At 48.7% G+C, this 16,996-nt stretch overlaps 1 protein-coding gene across 6 annotated transcripts in view; it reads left to right on the top strand.

Moving 5' to 3' along the window:
• The window catches only part of SFSWAP (splicing factor SWAP homolog), a 78,000-nt gene extending 66,353 nt beyond the window's left edge, over positions 1–11,647 (top strand). For 5 of the 6 annotated variants that reach the window (XM_003132856.4, XM_021073982.1, XM_005670529.3 and 2 more), the window contains 4 exons: positions 996–1,121; positions 9,793–9,948; positions 10,818–10,890; positions 11,289–11,647. In XM_003132856.4, the coding sequence (XP_003132904.1) occupies positions 996–1,121; positions 9,793–9,948; positions 10,818–10,890; positions 11,289–11,354 (421 nt within the window). In that variant the 3' untranslated portion in view covers positions 11,355–11,647. The remainder of the gene's footprint in view (positions 1–995; positions 1,122–9,792; positions 9,949–10,817; positions 10,891–11,288) is intronic. The other variant, XM_021073980.1, reaches the window with a different exon arrangement.

Genomic DNA, 16,996 nt, shown 5'->3' with positions numbered 1-16,996 from the left:
GAATGACTTGGGGTTTTCCTGAGATGCAGAGGGTGGCCGTAATTACAAACTCATCTCTGCCAACCGCAGCGTGTGCTGTTTGGGGGATTTTATTGTAGCTAAAATGATTCAGTATAGAATTTTTTTAGATGGCAAAGTCAAACATCCCTTCTTTATATTGTTTTTGAGTGGGTTGTCATAGATACAGAACAAAAAGACATCCATTTTTTTCCCCAGATTTCTGCTTATTTCAGGTCTTCCCAAAACAGTAGTTTCACTGAATGAGCAAAAAAACTAAGAGTCCTAAACCCATTGTTATAGGGCCTTTGGTAAAGACCTTGACCCTGTGGGCGAGGATCTCAAGCTGGAGCTCCGAGTGCTGGTGTCCGTGGGTTTGGCTGCCCATGTTGCTCACAGCCCTATGTGAAGAAAGTAGTCCTTTGCCGGGCACATGAAAAGGAAGAATCAAATATCAGTGGGTAGTTTTATGTCCAAGAAACCTCATTAGCAGAGCATTTAGCCAGAATTTCCATGGGAATGGCACAGTCTGAATTGGATTGAAGGTAGAGGCTTCATGCCAGTGGGCCTGCAGCCTGATCCTCTCGCTAAGAGGTCCGTAAGATTAGCGTGAGTAAGAGGTATTTCCAGGTAATCCTCCAGTTTCGTGAATTTATCGTTTCTTCCTCTTGCCAGTATTCAAAACAAGTAGGAAGAACTGACTTGAATCTCACTGCCTTTCTCAACTAATTTTGATGGAAATATCAATGAGCTGAACATTGTTAGGGCGATCAGATGGAGGAGGCAGGAGGAGAAGCAGCAGACCTGTGTTGGCCATGAACTGCAGGGACCTAGTCCAGGGGGCTGGCTGCTGCTAACCGTCCGGTTAGAAGCTCAGCATCGCTGTAACAGGCATCTGCCTCTGAACAGGAATCCAGGCCAGGGGCGGCCCGCCTCCTGGTGGCTGTGTTCCTCATCCTTCCGACACAGGATTGACATGCCTGCCTCTCTCTTCCCAGGTCCCGGTCCCGGTCCCCTCGGAGGCGAGCACACTCTCCCGAGCGACGGCGGGAGGACAGGAGTGTCCCCACCGCCTACCGGATGAGCAACAGCCCTGGCGTCAGCAGGAAGCGGACCCGGTCCAGGTAGGCACTGAGCCTTCATACTGCAGAAGCTGCAGTGGCAAAGGCAGAGAGGTTTGTGCTCAGCTTTCGGCACAGGGCTGGGGGTAGTCAGAGGCAACTGCTTTGGCCAGTCTGGAGTTGTCCTGCTTTGGGGCTCAGAAGCGGAGGACCCCTACCCCCACTGTGCTGGAATCGGGGGCCCTCTGTCTTTGCAGCAAATCGCCCCCCTTGCGGTCACATTTCCCCCAGGTCCAGCTGCCCCTCTGTACCCCTATACTCAGCTCCTTACCCGTCACCTGTTGAGAAGGGAAAGGAGGTGTAGAGATGAGCAACAAGGAATATCAGAGTTCAAGTCTCAAGTGGATCCCTATTGCTGCCTGAATGGTCAGGCCACAGATGCAGCTCCCAGGAGAGGGTGATAGTGTCCTCGTGTGGCCTCAGAGCAGAGAGGGGGTCCATCCTCTGATCTCTTGACCACTAGGAGAGACTTGTACAGTTTAGAACGAGGGAGGCTGGCTCCCAGGCCTCTTAAAGGGGAAGGCCTGGCTGTTGCGCCCAGTCTGGGCCTCTGAAGCTCACTGAGCAAGGTCCCTGCTCCCCCACCCCGGGAGAGTGCCAAGGCTGACCTCTCACACCAGAAGCCCTGGCACCACCACTCACTTGAGGAGACACAAGGACCCAGACCAGGACCATGGCTGGTGGACCAGTGGGCATCCCCTTCGCAGCCGAAGGGCACTGTATGGGGATCATCCTAGCATGGGTGATGCCACCTGAATACCTTACATCACTTGGCTTGTGTGTTTCCATTCCCTCCAACAATGAGAGCTCCTTGAATTTTGTGTCCCCACGCTAGAGTCAACGCAGGCCTGGCTCTGGTAGGTGGACAAGGGGCATTGCTCTCCCAATGACTTGGGTGCCCAGAAAAGGACAAGATGCAATTGTCATACATAGTAATCTCAGATTTCATAACATTACACTGCTGAGTGTTTGTGTAAGGACACTCAGGGTTCCAGAACCTTCCGGGGACAGATCTGAATTCCAAGTGTCCACCATTCTTGGACAAATGAACCTAGTCGTCACCCCAGCCTGCTTCAGAGATGCCCCTTCATCAGCAATGCCCTTAACAGGAATAGTTCTGAAAGGCGTTTCTAACTGAAAAATGTTCCTGCAGTCTGGCTAGTTAGGCTGTAGTTCCATTAATTGATAAAAATGTCATCTTTTTTTCCTGTAAAACAGAAAAATCAGCAAAGGAGCTGTAAAGCTGATAGATTTCAGCAAAGGCTTCATGTACAAACTTACTCCATCTGTTTATAAATTACACTTTGTGCCTTAGAACTCCCACACTAAGCATACGGGACTATTCCAGGATAATATAAGGAAAATTGAAGTCCATTTAAAATTTTATTCCTTATGCAAGTAATTGTTTGACATTTGGTATATGTAAAGGGCATGGTCTAAAATTAATTCCTTGTAGCAGAAAATCTCTCCTAACAGAAGAGTTCTTACTTTGCCCTCAAATTAACCTTTGCGTTAAAAGAGATGTCACTAAAGAAGATGGTGGTCATACTAGGATTCATCAGCATTTGTGTTATCATTGGAACCTTAATAAGTCACACAAAAGAAGTTAAGACTTGACATACTGCAGGCCTGAGCCACCCTGACCTGACTCTGAGGGGCTGAGGCCGGTGGTGGATTCAGGAGGAGCTCGGTGGTGGTGAACATGTGCACGATTACCGGTCACTTTTGTGCTCTAGATTATAAATCCATAGTTGTCTGTAATTCCAGAATATCTTCTATTAGCAGATGAGTTCTGTTGACCCAGCAATCAGGCTGTTCCCTCCACCCTGGTACGCAAAGTAGCTGTGGGGTCTCTGCTTCAGTGTGGCAGCAGGTGACTGACTAGCCACCAAGTCACTTTCACCCCATCACATCACCCCAACTGAGGGGAAAGTGCCTCCTGCCAGAGTTGAAGGGTTGTTTCCACAAGCTGAACATTGAGTGATGCTCTCACTGACTTTTTTTTTTTTTTAAGGTTTTTTAAAACTTATTAGAAAGTTTTAAACTTACCGTTTAAAAATAGTACAGTGAACACCTCTCTGCATGAAATCTATAGCTCTTTTCACGGTGTTAACATTTTGCCACATTTGCCTTTCTCTGTCTCCTCTTCTTCCTCCCTGTGTCCTTCCTTTGGGTGTGTGTTTCATGAGTTTGACAGGTCCAGGCCAGCTGTATTGCTGAAGGTCCCACACTTTGGATTTGTCTTACTGTGTCCCCTTGATTGTGTTCTTGTCAAGACTTTTTAGCAACAATCCTCTATGGATGATGTTGTTTTATTTCCCATTGCATCACACCAGGAGACACACCAGTGTTCTTTCGTCCCATTGCCAGTGATGCTGTTTGATCGCTTGGTTAAAGTTGCATCTGCTGTGTAATTGTACCTCTTCCTCTTTGAACTAACAAGTAATCTGTATAGGGTGGCACTGGGACAGTGTGAATGTCCTGTTGCCAGCAGCTTTCTCCTCATTTCTTCTCTCAAGACCCTCCGCCCCCACCCTCTGTTTTAGTATCAGTGTGGACTTTGGGTTTTAGGGCTTTGTTTTTTATTCATGGTTCAACAATCTATTACCATTATATTCTATTTGATGGTGGCATTGTCTCACATCTGGCTCCATTGTTCTCTGAGCACTTTGTCACTTTTGGCAAAAGATATTCCAGGAGTAGCTGGTGGTTTGCCTGCCCCAGACCTGGGATCAGCCGTTTCTCCTAGGAATCCTGGCTCCTTTTAGTGTTTGGAAATCCAGATCTGGCCGTAATAAATATTTTTAAAAGTAAAGTTCATGACAATGTTTATCCAAATCATACACTCCAATAGGAAATCCCAGTTACTTTTTGACACTAAATAGTAAATGACTGGTTATGGGACTTTTAACATTGAATTCCTACTGCTTAGCACTGTGATGAACATGTCGGTAAATGCTCATTGAGTGACTGAATGAGAACATACTGCTTGGAGTTCCTGTTGTGGCTCAGCAGAAACAATCCGACTAGGAACCATGAGTTTGCGGGTTCAATCCCTGGCCTCTCTCAGTGAGTTAAGGATCCAGTGTCGCAGCGAGCTGTGGTATAGGTCGCAGACGCGTCTCAGATCTGGCATTGCCGTGGCTGTGGCGTAGGCCGGCGGCTTTAGCTCCAGTTGGACCCCTAGCCTAGGAATCTCCATATGCCACAGGTGCAGCCCTGAAAAGCAAAAAAAAAAAATATATATATATATATATATATATACTGCTCTTACACGATTCGCACATCACATGTAAAGTGTTCTTAATTTCCAGTAGGCTTTGACTATCAAGGGTGCCTGTCATAATTCTCAAGGGCAACCACTATAAAATAATAATAATAATAATAAAGACTAAAAATCCAAAAGAGAATGTTTAAGAGAACCTTTAAAATGCTTTACTAGGAGTTCCCATTGAGGCTCAGCAGGTTACGAATCTGACTAGTATCCATGAAGATGCAGGTTCAATCCCTGGCCTCACTCAGTGGGGTCAGAATCTGACATTGCCCTGAGCTGTGGTGTAGGTTGCAGATGCAGCTTGGATCCCTCATTACTGCAGTTGTGGTGTAGGCCAGCAGCTGCAGCTCTGATTCAACCCTTAGCCTGGGAACTTCCATATGCCATGGGTGCAACCCTTAAAAAAAAAAAAGACTGACTGCAGTGGCTTGGGTCCCTGTGGAGGCACAGGTTTGATCCCTGGCCAAGATTGATTTGATCCCTTTCATATACTGCAGGTGCAGTCATAAAAGACATTGAATTTATTTATAATTTAAAGACTTGCCACAAAACTCTGATGGCTTTTATCAGTAGAGTCTTACAAATATTCGAGAAAAGGGGGACACCAATCTTATAGACACTTCAAAGGAAATAGAAGAGGGACACCTCCCAGCTCACCTCATGTGACCATCCTAGAGCAGATGGGCAGCAGTGTGTGTGGCTGCGTCCGCTTCTGTATGGTGTGTTTGCTGGGAGGTGTGTGGATGCACTTGCACATGCATGTGGGTATTCACAAGTTAATACTCTCTGGAATGTAAGTGCAAAAATCCTTCACAAAATATTAGCTGATCTGAGTCCAGCAGTTTACTAAAAGGATAATACATCAGCACCAAATGGGGTTTGTCTCAGGAATGCAGGGTTCTTTAACATTCAAAAACCAGTCATTGTGTAATTCACAGTGTTTACAGAGTAAATGAAGAAAATCATGCGACAGCTCAGTAGATGCAGAAAAGGCATTTGACACAACTCATCACCCATTCATTCAAAAGAAAAAGAAGGGGAAAGCCTTGACAAACCGAGACTAGAAGGAAATCTTCTCCACCTGATAAAGAGCATCTCTAAAAAACCCACAGCTAACATTACACTTGCTGGTGCCTTGCCCTGAGATCAGAGCCAAGGCCAGGGTGTCTGCTCTGTAATGGAATTCATAGTGCGACCATAAGGCAAGAAAAAGAAGTCGAAGGCATAAAGATCACAAAGGAAAACGTAAAACTCTCTCTCTTCACATGACTGTGTAAAATCTTCAGGACTCTCTAAGTTTCTTTCCATATGTTAGCCTAGGACAATTGAAAAATGAAGTTACAAACAATGCCATGCATAACAATATCAAAAAACAAACTACTTACGGATAAAGGTAAGAAAATATGTGCAAGATCTCTGTCCTAAAAACCGCAAAATATTTTAGAGAAAGTGTTTAAGAAAAGTAAATGGAGAGAAAGTCTATATTCTTGGATTCGAAGCCCCAGCATTATTCAAATGGCTCTGCTCCACAGATTGATCTGTAGATCCAATACAGTCCCGTTCAAAACTCCATGGACTTCTTATAGAAATTGGCAAACTGACTAGCAGTCCAAACAACCTTGAAAACTAACTTGGAGGACTTTTACTACTGATGCAAGACTCCTGGAAAGCTCCAATAATCAGACAGTGTGAGAGCTGTACCTTAAAAAGACAGAGAGGTGAAACAATGCACTGAGGAAAGTCTTTCTAAACTAAACTTATGAACACCTGGATGTCAGAAAGAAAAGTGATCTGTACCCCCATATGCCAGGTTTAACTCAGGATGGATCACAGACGCAAGCATGATAATTAGAACCAGTCAGTTTTTTGAAGAAAAGGAGAGTGCCCTTGTGACCTTGAAAGTGGCAGAGATTTCTGAGGACACAGAAATCCCCCCCAAGAGAAAAAATAATAAATTTGACTTTGTGGAAATTAAAGACTTCATTAAAAAGGCATAATTAAGAAAGTACACAAGGAGTTCCCGTCATGGCACAGTGGTTAACAAATCTGACTAGGAACCATGAGGTTTTCAGGTTCGATCCCTGGCCTCGCTCAGTGGGTTAAGATTCTGGCGTTTGTGTGAGCCGTGGTGTAGGTTGCAGACACAGATCGGATCTGGCATTGCTGTGGCTGTGGCGTAGGCTGGCGGCTACAGCTCAGATTGGACCCCTAGCCTGGGAACCTCCATATGCCGCGAGTATGGCCCTAGAAAAGACCAAAAAAAAAAGTATACGAGGGAGTTCCTTGATGGCCTAGTGATTTGGCATTGTCACTGCTGTGGTATGGGCTCGATCCCTGGCCCAGAAATTTTCACATGCTACAGGCACAGCCAAAAAAAAAAAAGAAAGTGTAGTGGCAGGCCCCAGATGGGGAGAGAGATTTGCAGTGTGTATCTTTGACAAAGGCCTGTGTCAATTCCAAAAAGACAACCCAGTTAGGAGGCAGTGGACTTGAAAGACACTCAGAAGAGAGTATATTTAAATAACCAGTGAAGACAGCCTATGCTAAGATTCTGCTCAGCATCGTGACTTGTCCCTCAGGGAAATGCGGTTAAAACCACAGTGAGGGAGTTTCCATTGTGGCTCAGCGGAAGTGAATCCAACTAGCATCCATGAGGATGCGGGTTCGATCCCTGGCCTCGTTCAGTGGGTTAAGGATCCAGTGTTGCCATGAGCTGCAGTGTAGTTCAGGTGGCCGGATCCCACATTGCTGTTGCTGTGGGGTAGGCCAACACTGCAGCTCTGATTTGACCCCTAGCTTAGGAACTTCCATATGCTGCGAGTGTGGCCCTAAAAAGCAAAAAATAAATACCACAATGAGGTGCTCCTTACACTGACCAGAATAGCTCAAAGTAAACAACACAAGTGGTACTGTTGACAAGCGTGCAAGCTGCTGTAACCCCGAAACATGGCTGGAGGGTGTGCAGGATGGTCCAGCACTTAGGGCACAGCTTGGTAGTTTCTTGCCAAGTTAAATACCTACTGCCCCATGGCCCAGCTGTGCTAGTCCCAGGCGTTCACGCACCATAAACGTTTGACCACAAAGCAACTTGATGTGTGATTGCCAGGAACTGCCTATTAGCAAAGGAGAGCCTGAACGACTGATGGCTGGTTCACCCAGCGTAATGGTACCTGGCAGTGAGAAGCAGCAGCCTGGTGATACAGCACCTCACAGGAGAGCCCCAGAAGCATTCTGTTGGGCAAAAGGAGCCAGCCACAAAGGACTGAGCCTGCAGGGTCCCATTTATCTGAAGTTTCACTTACGTGATAAAAGTCAGAGCAGTGGGGACCTTGGGGGGGGTGGAGGCTGGGGGTGTCTAGATAACCATGAGCATCCATGGAGGAACCTCTTGGGTGACAGAGTGTTCCTGATCGTGACAGGGGTCTGGGTATCACCTTTTGTGCAGCTTGCCAAAACTCATCAAACAGTGCTACAGACATTTGCATTTCACTGGTGTAAAGTGCACCTCAATTTAAAGTTTTTAAAGGGAGGGGTACTTAATTTCTTCAGCAAATGCTTGAAAAATTTTGTCGGGAGATCAAGTATTAGTGAAATTGAATCTGATTGACAGTTCAGGATTGCTAACCTAAAGAACTCACCCAGATATGAGGCTGAAATCATTTGGACATGTCTCATGCTATAAATATTTATTTGCTGCTTCCTTTGAAATCCTAGTTATATGGTTTACAGACATAAAAATTCACAAAACTTCTGAATGTAGGAAATAGGTCTGTTGCGTGCGTGTGGTTTCTACCTTTCTGTACTCAGCAGGGGGAACAGCCTCTCTGTTCATGGACCTCCCTTCTCCATCCTGGCCTGCACCCTGGGCCACCCACCAGCAGCCCCAGCTCACCAGGGATACTCACCACAGCAGAATTTAAGTTACCAAGCTGCTGGCCCCTGGGGCCAGGTCCTTCTTGTTGTTAAGGCAGAGCTGGGAAGCTGGGCCCTGCCAGGCCGGGGTATCAGCTTGCTTCTCTAGCCCAGCACTCTGATATTCCAGGGGCCCAGACCCAGGTAGGAGCCCCCATCAGCCTCCTGGGCAGCCCTGCTGAGCCTCTCGTCCTCCATCAAGGCCGGCACTGGAGCTGGGTGGTGGGCAAGGCACCCAGTGTAGAGCCCACATGCTGCAGACAAGGCGGGGGCGGGGGTGGGGGGGAGCGGGGCCTCCAAGGAAATGCCCTGTTGGAGTGATAGGGCAACTGGTCTTGGGGATGAGCAGTCAAATGGACAGGCCCTGGGGTATCTCCGAGTTGGGAAGGGCCATGCCAGCCACCTCAGTCCCCAGGAGCTAGAGGAGTCTGAGCTGTGCAGGCTCAGGACATCTGCCTTAGGGCAGTAGAAGTATTGCAGGAGACCTAGCGCTGGAGGGCAAGCCTTGCTCTGACGGCCAGGGTGTGTCTCCCAAGGCCAGTTCCTGTGCCCTCACCCTGCAGCGGACAGTGGGGCAGGGGATTCATCCTTTGGGTGCTGCAGCACTTGTAGCCCAGGAGGACGGGAGGGAAAGCAAGAGAAACACGAGATGAGTGGTGACACATCCCCGCAAGGAATCTCCAGGAGGTACTCAGTTAAAGCAGAAGCGCAGACCATCCTCGGCGCCCGTGCTGTGTGTGCGGGTGGGAGCTCTAAGGGGAGGTAACAGGTGGTTCCTCTCAAGAGGGACCTCAGGGTGCCAAGATCGGGGAGGGCTCAGCACACATCTGCACCTCAGCACTTTTACCACCAACGCGCCACTCCTCGCTGTTCTAGGGCAGGTGTGGAGTGACACCTGCGGGACGCTCAGGGCAGCTCCTTTGGGGGTAGGCGGCTGGGCTCAGGTGAAGTGCAGCAGGGGGTCTGGAGGGGAGAAGGAACTGGGTGGGGGGTTCCTGACGTGAAATCTCAGGGTCAGTGAGGCCTGGGTTGGGGCCGGATGGGGGTGGGGGGCCGAACCCGGCAGCCTGGGACTGCACCCACTCATTCTGCCTCAGCCTGCCAGCTGCAGGCCAGAAGGGCACTGAGCTTCTGTGCACATGATGCTGGATTTTAATAATTTTCCATTTCTTGTTGGAAATTCCCATTAAGTCAGCATAAATGAACAAGCAATACAAACAGCATTTGGGTATTTTAAATGCACATGAAGTGCTGGTCGTGTTTTAAACCCCACAGGCATCTGACTTCAGGACTTCTGCTGAGAAGGTGGTCTCCATTTTACTTCTGTGTGACTTTTGTTACCATCAGTTTTGAGTTGAATAAAATGTGTAGTTTTTGAAAGGAGTTCATGTGTGTAGAAAGGTGAAGTTTCCAGCTTATCCCTTGGAAAGCACCGAGAGCCCTTCAGAGTCAGTGGTGTACCTTTGTCTAAAACTGCTTTCCTTCCAGAAGCCCCCATGAGAAGAAGAAGAAGAGGCGCTCACGGTCGCGGACCAAGTCCAAGGCCGGTTCTCAGCCAGCCTCCCCGAGCAAGCAGGCCGCACGCCGGCACTCGGCCAGCATCTCTCCTGTGGAGAGTCGGGGCTCCAGCCAGGAGCGCTCCAGGTAACCCTGCCCTGACCTCTGGGTCACAGGACCCTTCTTAGGGGCCGGTGAGAGGGGTGGGCTAGGAGCACCCCAGCCTGGGCCCTGCTCCTCACATCCTCCTCCATGTGTCACTCGGGCTCTAAAGGAGCAGAAGCTGGAAATGGAGGATGGTTCTGAGACACGGGTATCGAGGGAGGGGCAGGCACTAGAGTCGGATGTGCGGGGTGAGGCCCTCCCTCCCAGGCTGCACAGGCTGTGGGACGTCTGCCCTGTTGACTGGCTGCCAGTGTTGTCAACAGGCTTTGCCAGACAGCCCCCTCCACCCAGACCCTGGGCAGGTACAGGGTCACTGGGGATCAGGGTCTCCCATTCCTGGTTGTAGACCTTTGCTCCCATCAGTGTGAATCACGGGCGCCCCGCAAGACTGGAGTTGTAGGCATGTCAGCAGCAGAAACCACAGCTCACTTGAGGTGGGTTAGGTGTAAGATGTGGCTTCTTTCAAGGTGACACCTAACTCATCCAGGCCCCGTCAGCTGTGTGAGGTGTCCACACCCCACAAGTGCACAGGGTGAGCTGGAGGCGCCACTCAGGCTGTGATCCCAGTCAGGGAGTGCAGTGCCAGCTTTCTGGTGCTTTTGTCTTTTTCTTCCATCTCTCTCTTTTTTTTTTTTAATGTGTCTTATATAGTGTTTATCTGAAAGTATTTTTTGAGTTAGCATATGTATAAATTATAAAACTTAAAATGTTTCAAATGTGTTACATAAAATATAAACATAAAATGTATTTATAAGGGTGATTTATTTTCTAAAGAAACTGGAAACAAGTAAAATAAAGCAGCTTTTTAAAGTATTTTTGAAGCCCCTGACCTCTGTCTCTACTTGCATTAGGGGAGTTTCTCAGGAAAAAGACGGTCAGATCTCCTCGGCAATTGTTTCTTCTGTGCAGAGCAAAATCACTCAGGTAAAGTGGGAGTGGGCCTCTCTTCGCTGCCCTTTTTTTATAAAGGGCTTAAGTTCACTTCCTGGCCCCTCATCTCATGGATTGACGGGGTCCTGGGCTGCTCGCCTGGAGACAGTGGTGTGGGTCTTGCCCTGGGGTGGCCGGTCCCCTGCGACCAACCGAGCGACCTGGAGCCACGCCCCTCATTCCCCAGGCCTTGCCTCTGAGCCTCCTTGGGTCCCCACAGTGAGGTTTGCAACGGCCCCGCCCTTGGACGTGCTCCCAGTCACCCAACATGTTTCCCCAAGTCTCCTCAGTTTTTAGCTGCTAACGTTTCTGCAAACGCCTTCACTGCATGGATTATCTGCTTCCGGAGTCTTAACGGAGCCCCTGGAAATGTCCTGTCTCTCCCTGCACAGGACCTCATGGCCAAAGTAAGAGCGATGCTCGCAGCTTCCAAAAACATGCAGACTAGTGCCTCCTGAGCCCGGCCAGGGCCATGGGCGACTGGGCTGGGCCTGGGGCCCCAGCGTCGGAGGTTCCAGAAGCCGGCGGAGCAGAGGAGCACGCTTCTGCACAGACCACCGCAGAGCCCCGCCCACATCCTCCCCGGCTCCCTTGGACAGTTGGCGGGTTTTGTAAATTAATTTTTGATGACATTTTCAGTTTAAAATTTTTGACCAGCAGTCTCCTACCTGTATATTTGTAAATAATATCATGTTTCTGTGAAAATGTATTATCAAATAAAATGGGAGGAAAACACCTTTTTAGCTAGTAATTGTGGGCAGTTTCTTCCTTTTTTGGCTTGTGAGTTTTTTACCATTTGTCTTCTGCCACCAGCCTCTAACTCTTGTTACAGGGACATCGTGGTGATGTGTGGAGTGTGGACACCTGTTAGGCTTGCCTGTCTCTCGGCTCCTGGCAGCGGTCAGAGGTCAGGCATGCCCTGCACTGCTGGGCACACGGCCACGGCCGTCTCAGCTCCTGGCAAAGCAGGAGAGGCAGGCGGGCTGGATCAGCCCCAGGACTAAGCTATTTGGGTGGATTTCTACCTATAGCACCTAGACTCCCCTGGAGACACAGTGCTGAGCAACACCGGCCTTTCACTGGGGCCCTGGCAACCCTTGATGTTAGGACGGCCCTTTCTAACCTCTCTGCATCAGCCCCGGCAATGAAAGGGTAACTTGGTTGTATCCCCTGGGTTCTGGGGCCTGAGTCCTTTCTGTCCAGAGTGCTCAGGGCCTGGGCAGTGCAGATGGGTGGACGGATGCTGGTCCTGGCCTGCGCCGTTTTTAAAACACTGGAAGGAAGGGCTTGCCAGCCTGTCTGCAGTTTGAAGTTCATCCCCACTGCAAGAAGGTCCCACACGGCTCTCTTTCACACCCTCTGTGCCAGTCAGAGTCTGTCCTGGTTCTGCCAATCTTCCAAAACTAAAAAACCAGACCCAGAGTTCCCGTTGTGGTTCAGTGGTTAATGAACCTGACTAGTAACCATGAGGTTGAGGGTTCAATCCCTGGCCTCGCTCAGTGGGTTAAGGATCCAGCATTGCCATGAGCTGTGGTGTGGCTCAGACCCATATTGCTGTGGCTGTGGGCAGGCCAGCAGCTATAGCTCCGATTAGACCCCTAGCCTGAGAACCTCCATGTGCCGCGGGTGTGGCCCTAAAAAGACAAAAGACAAAAAAAATAATTAAAAAAAAAAAAATGACCCTGTAGATTTTCCTTCTTATAAAGTAGGTCCCTCCCCAGGAGTGTCACTCAAGACAGGAAGGCAAGCTCATCCTTGGGGGCTATTTGTGGGCGGGCAGGGGGAGGACGGGGACAGAGTGGAGGGTGTACACACATCAGTGTCATGCATACCCATCCCCTCACACGGCACTGACCACATCTGGTTCTGTACTGGTCCTACGCCTTTGCCTCTTAAGAAGAACCACGTTGGCACTTACGGACCTACTCGTCCTTCTGAATGGCCGTCACCATCTTCACACCACGGGCCTGGTGCACAGGCCAGGGGGCCTGCGTGCCAGAGTCCTCTTTCCTGCTATCTGAACAGTCCCCTGTGACAGTCACACTGGACGCCCTTGGGCAGGCGTCACCTGTGCACACAACTCCCACTAACTCTAAGTCACAAGGTAAAGATACTTTGGATGTTGATGCAGATAACTGCCCTGCAGAAAGGGCTCTTTGCCCACCAAACACAAGTACGTTTTCCACATCCTCACCGAGGCAGGGTGACTCAGATGTTGTTATTTTGGCTGAATCCCAAAGATGAAAAGTTCTCACATTTTAATTTCATTTCTTTAAGTAAGATCGGTCAGCTTCTCTTATAGACACAAATCCACTTGTGTTCCTCTTTTGCAAAATGACCTTGTCCTTTGGCTGTTCATTGCTATGGCATTTCTGACTGCACTCTTAAGCACTCCTTTCTGTATTATTTATTGTGTAAATAATTTTCTCCCAACTTGCAACTTTTCTTTTGATTTTATAGGTTTTTTTAACATGCAAAAAATTGCTTTTTTTTTTTTTTTTTATGTGGCCCTTTATGTTTTTCCTGGCGTCTGGATCCTGTGTCTTTTAACAAGATTTGTGTGCTGACCGTGACTTTCTCCCACTTAGTTGTCCGCCCTTGTTACATGCAGGGCAGTTGCTTGGCTGAATCATTTCCAATGTGTAGGAGCTGGGCTTCTGGGCCAGAGAGAGTCTTGGCAGGAAAATAATCACTTGGACCAACACCAGCATGACAGTCACTAACCAGTCCTGTGGAGTAGGTGTCGCATGCCCTCCCCGACGTCCAGAGCCATCCTGGAGGAGTGGCTACAGGAATGCACAGCCAGATGATGCCCGCTAGCCCCCTTCTAATACATTGGACATTTCTGTTTGCAGCTGAACACCCAGAGTGTCACATGGCCTTGTCTGGAGGTCCTGGGAGTGTGGCTTGTGACATCGAGCGGCCTGGGAAGCTTCAAGGTGCAGTGGGGAAATGCGGTCTTCACCCCAGACCTGACACACACACACACCTCCCCCCCCCTCCCCGGCTGTACAGACCCCTAGCCCACTCAGCTGCCCCCAGAGCAAGGAGACAGGATGGACCTTGCAGGCTCCATATCCTGCAACTAAACATGCTGAGAAAGGAGTTTCTGTTGTGGCTCAGCAGGTTAAGAACCCAACTAGCATCCACGAGGATGTGGGTTTAATCCCTGGCCCCACTTTGTGGGTTATGGATCTGGCATTGCTGTAGTGTAGGCCGGCAGCTGCAGCTCTCATTTGACACCTAGCCCAGGAACTTTCATATGCCAGAGGAGTGGCCCTAAAAAGCAAAAACAAATAAAAACACTAAATATAGAACTACCATAGGATACTGCAATCCCACTACTGGGTGTGTATCTGGAGAAAGCCATAATTTTGAAATATACTTGCACCCCAGTGTTCACTGCAGCACTATAGACATGGAAACAAAGTAAATGTCCATTGACAGAGGAATGGATAAAGAAGGTGTGCTACATATATATACAATGGAATATTACTCAGCCATAAAAAGGATGAAATAAGGCCACTGTCGGCAACATGGATGGACCTAGAGATTATCATACTGAGTGAAGTTAAGTCAGACAGTGAAAGACGATTATCATATGAGATCATTTATATGTGGAATCTAATTTTTTTTTTTTTTGTCTTTTGTCTTTTCGTCTTTTGTTGTTGTTGTTGTTGTTGTTGCTATTTCTTGGGCCGCTCCCGCGGGCATATGGAGGTTCCCAGGCTAGGAGTCGAATCGGAGCTGTAGCCACCAGCCTACACCAGAGGCACAGCAACGCAGGCTCCGAGCCGCGTCTGCAACCTACACCACAGCTCACGGCAACGCCGGATCGTTAACCCACTGAGCAAGGGCAGGGACCGAACCCGCAACCTCATGGTTCCTAGTCGGATTCGTTAACCACTGCGCCACGACGGGAACTCCTGGAATCTAATTTTTAAATGATATAAAATAACTTATTTACAAAACAAGCAGATTTTGAAACCAAATTTATGGTTACCAAAGGGGAAACATGGTGGGGAAGTGATAAATTAGGAGTTGGGGATTAACATAATATACACACTACTATATATAAAATAGTACAGCAGTATAGCACAGGAAACTATACTCAATATTCTGTAATAGTTTATGGGCGAAAATAATCTGAAAAAGAAAATGTATATATGTATATATGTAGCAATCACTTTGCTATACACCTGAAACACATCGTAAAGCAACTACAGTCCAATAATTTATTTTTTTCTTTCTAGGGTTGTATCCGTGACATACGGAGGTTCCCAGGCTAGGGGTCAAATCAGAACTGCAGCTGCCTGCCTGCAGCACAGCCATAGCAAACGCCAGATCCTTAACCCACTGAGCAAAGCTAGGGATTGAACCTGCAACCTCATGGTTACTAGTCGGATTCATTTCTGCTGTGCCACAACCAAAAGTTCCTCCGATAAAAATTTTTTTAAAATATCCTCATAATAAATTTGCAGTAGTTTTACTGGATCGTCTCTAAGGCATTTCAAATGCATTAATCAAATTGTTCAAAACACACTCCTGGGAGTTCCCGTCATGGCATAGTGGTTAACGAATCCGACTAGGAACCATAAGGTTGCGGGTTCGGGCCCTGGCCTTGCTCAGTGGGTTAAGGATCCAGCGTTGCTGTGGCAGCTCAGATCCAGCATTGCTGTGGCTCTGGCGTAGGCTGGTAGCAACAGCTCCAATTAGACCCCTAGCCTGGGAACCTCCATATGCCATGGGTGCAGCCCTAAAAAAAAAAAAAAAAAAAAAAAAAAAAAACACTCCTAGAGTTTCTGTTGTGGCTCAGCAGTAATGAACCTGACTAGTATCCATGAGGATGCAGGTTCGATCCCTGGCCTCGCTCAGTGAGTTAAGGATCGGGCATTGCCGTGAGCTGTGGTGTAGGTCGAAGATGCGGTGTGGATCCCGAGTTGCTATGGCTGTGGTGTAGGCCAGCAGCTACAGCCCTGATTCGACCTCTAGCCTGGGAACGTCCATATGCTGCATATGCAGCCCTAAAAAGCAAAAAACAAAACACACACACTCCTACCTGTTTTCAGTTCCTTTGCCTCAGTAGCATCACGGGATCTGAGCCTCATCTGTGACCTACACCACAGCTCACGGCAACTCCGGATTCTTTAACCCAATGAGTGAGGCCAGGGACTGAACCTGCATCCTCCTGGATACTAACTAGTTGGGTTTGCTACTGCTGAGCCACAGTGGGAACTTCCCCACATCCCTGTCTTTACACACACAAAAGTGGTAAACTGCATGCCTGCTTCATCTGTGTCTGAATAGCTATAGGCTCAGAGCTACTTCTATATCTGTACAGAAAGAGCTCCTTTGTTTTCTTTATAATAACCTTTAGAAGAATTTTAGATTCACTGAAGAATTGTGAAGGAGTTCTCTTGTGGTGCAGCGGGTTAAGGATCCGTCGTTGTCACTATAGTGGTTTGGGTCACTGCTATGGCGAGGATTCAATTCCTGGCCCAGGAACTTCAAACATGTGGTAGGCGTGGCCAGAAAAAAAGAAAGAAAAATGATGAGGACAACAGAAGAAGTCCTCAGGCAGTTCTCAGTCCCCCACTGTCAGCGACCACCATCCGCCAGGAAGGAACATTTATTACTATCAAAGGAGTCGATGGTGATACATTTCTATCACCTGCAGCCCACACTCTCGGCTGACCTTCCCTTTGACCAGTGCCCCTTCCCCACCCTCACCCCTGCACCACCCCATCCCTGCAGCGAAACACAACTCCGCTGATCCAGCCAAAGGTGGGGTGGGGGCTGAGCAGATGCAGAGCAGGAGTAGCCATTCCACCTCCGAGCAAGTGAGATGAGGCTGCCCTTCTCAGTCCTTCCCCAACTCTGGCGGGGTTCATTCCTGGCAAGGGCTTGAGGGGGCACACCACAGCCATGTCCCCAGGCCAGAGAGGGATGTAGGCCAAGCCCTAAAGGAATTTGGGCTGCTGCTCCAAGATGGTGCAGAGGAGGCTGGGCCCTCCAAGAGCCAACTGCCCGCCTGCTCCATCAACCTCAGTTTCTGGGGCCGCCCACTTGTGCTGCCCCCGTGAGGCAGGCTGGGCCGCAG

The sequence above is a fragment of the Sus scrofa genome, chromosome 14 (assembly GCF_000003025.6).
Source record: "Sus scrofa isolate TJ Tabasco breed Duroc chromosome 14, Sscrofa11.1, whole genome shotgun sequence".
Lineage (NCBI taxonomy): Eukaryota > Metazoa > Chordata > Mammalia > Artiodactyla > Suidae > Sus > Sus scrofa.
Note: the sequence above shows the minus strand (reverse complement) of the source record. Positions and strands in the feature narration are given on the sequence as shown.